Raw genomic sequence first — 2,918 nt, 5'->3', positions numbered from 1 at the left:
CAATTTCCCACTATGTACTAGGAAATACCCAAAAAATTCTCGGCCTCACTTCTACCATGATCTTTTACATCATGGACGAAGCAAAGAATGTCATGCACGTGCGACTCCAACGCGCCCAGGACGAAAAACCCATTTTGTCATAACTTTTTGCCATAGAAGTACGAGCCCAGCACATTTACGATGATATGTGTTTTTGTCACAATTATCATCATGCAAGTGTCACTTCCATGACAGAACAAGTTTTCATTTGGGTGATAATGTCACATATGTGTCTTTTTTGTAGTGACTGCTCTGACCTCAGTACATTGTTGATCAATAAAGCACTCTTTTGTTCAATGTTTTCTATCCTTTTACTCTTGGATACACCAAGTTGATTTCTTGTGGTGGCGTGTGCGGCTTTCTATCTGGATAGAGTGGTACTTCACTGCACCCAAACAAGGTGCTATAGATACATTGGAGACATATAAAATGACACTATGCAATGTAATAAGTAGCATGCATATTTCCCATTGACACATATATAAACAAATATCAAAAAAGTAAATAGTTAGATATATTTATTTAATGAGTTTAATATTGTTTTTGCATAATTCGTAGGAGAAAGGTGAGGATCTCTTTAGATTTCCTAATGTTTTGTGATATATTGTTTTTAACATGTTACTATAAAGCATTTCCTTGCATTTATGCAATATATTTCAATATATGAACATTTATAATCCTTCTTATCCCACCCACCGATGATCGTCACTCTCCCCTGATACTCTACTTCGCCGTTGCTTCTTCCCATCCACCCTCCACCACCTCTCTCATGCTACTCAACACACCCCTCTATAAATATAGAAGCTGGCAATATTGCATATCTAGAAAGATGGATCATTATTTAATAAAATCTTCCAATATTGGTTTGCCACATTTATTTGAGTGGAGAGCGGTGCGGATTTTTGCATCATGAAGGTAATGGAGATTGGCTAGCCATGAGCTAATTCTCCCCTTCGGCCCGCTATATATAACACAACATAATCGGGGTACAAGGCACACTGCAGCAAGCAGTCAAGCAGCAAGAGCGGAAAGATCTCCATTCTCTTCCTCCTCGAACGCCTCGTCCTCCATCTCCTCCACTGTAAGTTCCAGCCTTAGCCTTCATATCCCTATTCCATCCTTTGTTTCTCGATCTTTTTCCATTATCCACCCTTTATAGTTTTTGTATCCATGTATTATATACACGAGTTTACAAGAGGTGAGGTTATATATGTGTGTGGTGTAAGTAGTTCATTTGATCTATATAGTACACTTGTGTTGACATCCATGTTTATGCCTCTCTATATATACGTGTTGCCATTTGATGGTTTATTTTCTATGTTGATCTTATTTGGCTGCATCTATTTTTGGAGCAACATGATTTCATAAATAGAAAGAACATGCAAAATTAATCATGCATATAACAATCGATCAATCTATATGACGGAAGGTACCAGATTTCTTCTGTTACTTTTCATCATGTTTTGGGACTTCTATATTAGTGAAACTATGATGTCACTAAGTAATATTATGTTTTTGTGTTGACTCTTTTCAAGAATAACAATCTCCTTTGTGTATTTGGCATGAGTGTGTAAGGGAATAACTAATTTCCTTATCCTATTGGGAATAACTAATTCTTTGTTCTATTTTCAAATATGTTTAGCTGATCATGGCATCCAAGGCCCAAGGATCCTCCTTTATGAAGGCCCTAGTTGTTGAGGACACCACAGTTCAAAGGATGGTCCTCTCGGCAAAGTTGCGTAATTTTCAATGTGAGATTACTCTCGCCGTGAATGGAAAAGAAGCAGTTGACCTATTCCTTGAGGGGAAGAAGTTTGACATTATTTTTTGTGATAAGGACATGCCCATCATGACTAGTCCTGAGGTGCTTAGCTTCCCCTTTGGATTTTCAATGTTTTACAATTTTTAGAAATGTATTGATCTGAACATAAGTCCTTGTTTTAAGTTTGAAAATAAACTAAAAATTCTTTTATTGTGTTTCTTAACAGGCAGTTGTAAAGATTCGTGCTATGGGGGAAACTGATGTGAAGATTGTTGGGATGTCAGCTGATGACGATGCCATGGAGGTGTTCATAAGTGCTGCTGCTGATGTTTTTGTGCCCAAACCAATCAAGGTTTAGGATCTCAAGTCTATAATTAAGGAAGTCATGAACAAGAAGAAGAACACCATGGTCTAGCACAATCCAACTTCCTTGAGTGATGGAGGAAATGTTTTTCTGCTCCTGGAACTATGTTTTCTTATGTATGCATTGTCGTGTTGTTTAGTTTCATTGTGTTGTATCATTTTGAAAGATTAATGTTAAAGTTCGTTCGTTCCAAGCAAGAAGAACATGAGACGCTACCCTTGATTCCAAGGCATTGATATATTTATTGATTGGCACCAATATAAATAGGGCGCAATGTTTTGTCCATTATCACTTTGATAAAAAAATACTCGAAAGAAATAGTTACATAATTTATTTGCCAACTTTAATCGAGGGTATGTTTTGCGTAATTTGTAGGAGAGAGGCTCAAAGCTAATTGACATTGTTTTAACATTTCGTGAGACATTGATTTTTAACATGATACTCTGAAGTACGTCCTTGCGTTCATAAACCTCCACAAATAATTTTGTAATATATTTTCATTTCTAAATATTTATAAACCTACTTATCCCTCCCTCCTTCCTTGAGTGCCTCTCTCGCATGATCCTCTACACCGTCGTTGCTCTTCGTCCCATCAGACTTTCCTAATCTCACATCCATTATCTCGTGCTACCCAACACATCCCTTTGTCGTCGCATACGCCATAAATATTGCATTTCCAAAGATGTGCATCATTAATGTGTGTGTATAAAATCTCCCCATATTCATTTGCCATATTTACGTTGGCAGAGAGTG

The 2,918-nt window shown here is 37.1% G+C and overlaps 1 protein-coding gene across 1 annotated transcript; it reads left to right on the top strand.

Moving 5' to 3' along the window:
- The first annotated feature begins 1,049 nt into the window (after window positions 1-1,049).
- Window positions 1,050-2,354, top strand: LOC125506186 (two-component response regulator ORR42-like). Its single transcript, XM_048671050.1, has 3 exons — window positions 1,050-1,120; window positions 1,682-1,903; window positions 2,028-2,354. The coding sequence occupies exons 2-3, from the start codon at window positions 1,688-1,690 to the stop codon at window positions 2,157-2,159; spliced, it is 348 nt and encodes a 115-aa protein (XP_048527007.1). The 5' UTR covers window positions 1,050-1,120; window positions 1,682-1,687; the 3' UTR covers window positions 2,160-2,354.
- The last annotated feature ends 564 nt before the right edge of the window (window positions 2,355-2,918 follow it).

Source organism: Triticum urartu, chromosome 5 (assembly GCF_003073215.2).
Source record: "Triticum urartu cultivar G1812 chromosome 5, Tu2.1, whole genome shotgun sequence".
Taxonomy (NCBI): Eukaryota; Viridiplantae; Streptophyta; class Magnoliopsida; order Poales; family Poaceae; genus Triticum; species Triticum urartu.
Note: the sequence above shows the minus strand (reverse complement) of the source record. Positions and strands in the feature narration are given on the sequence as shown.

What these genes read in the sequence shown, in the direction of transcription:
- LOC125506186 (XM_048671050.1), top strand. Translation starts at nt 1,688, where the DNA reads ATGGCATCCAAGGCCCAAGGATCCTCCTTTATGAAGGCCCTAGTTGTT. An exon ending in CCATCATGACTAGTCCTGAG is followed by an intron (nt 1,904 to 2,027) that starts GTGCTTAGCTTC and finishes GTTTCTTAACAG; the next exon opens with GCAGTTGTAAAGATTCGTGC.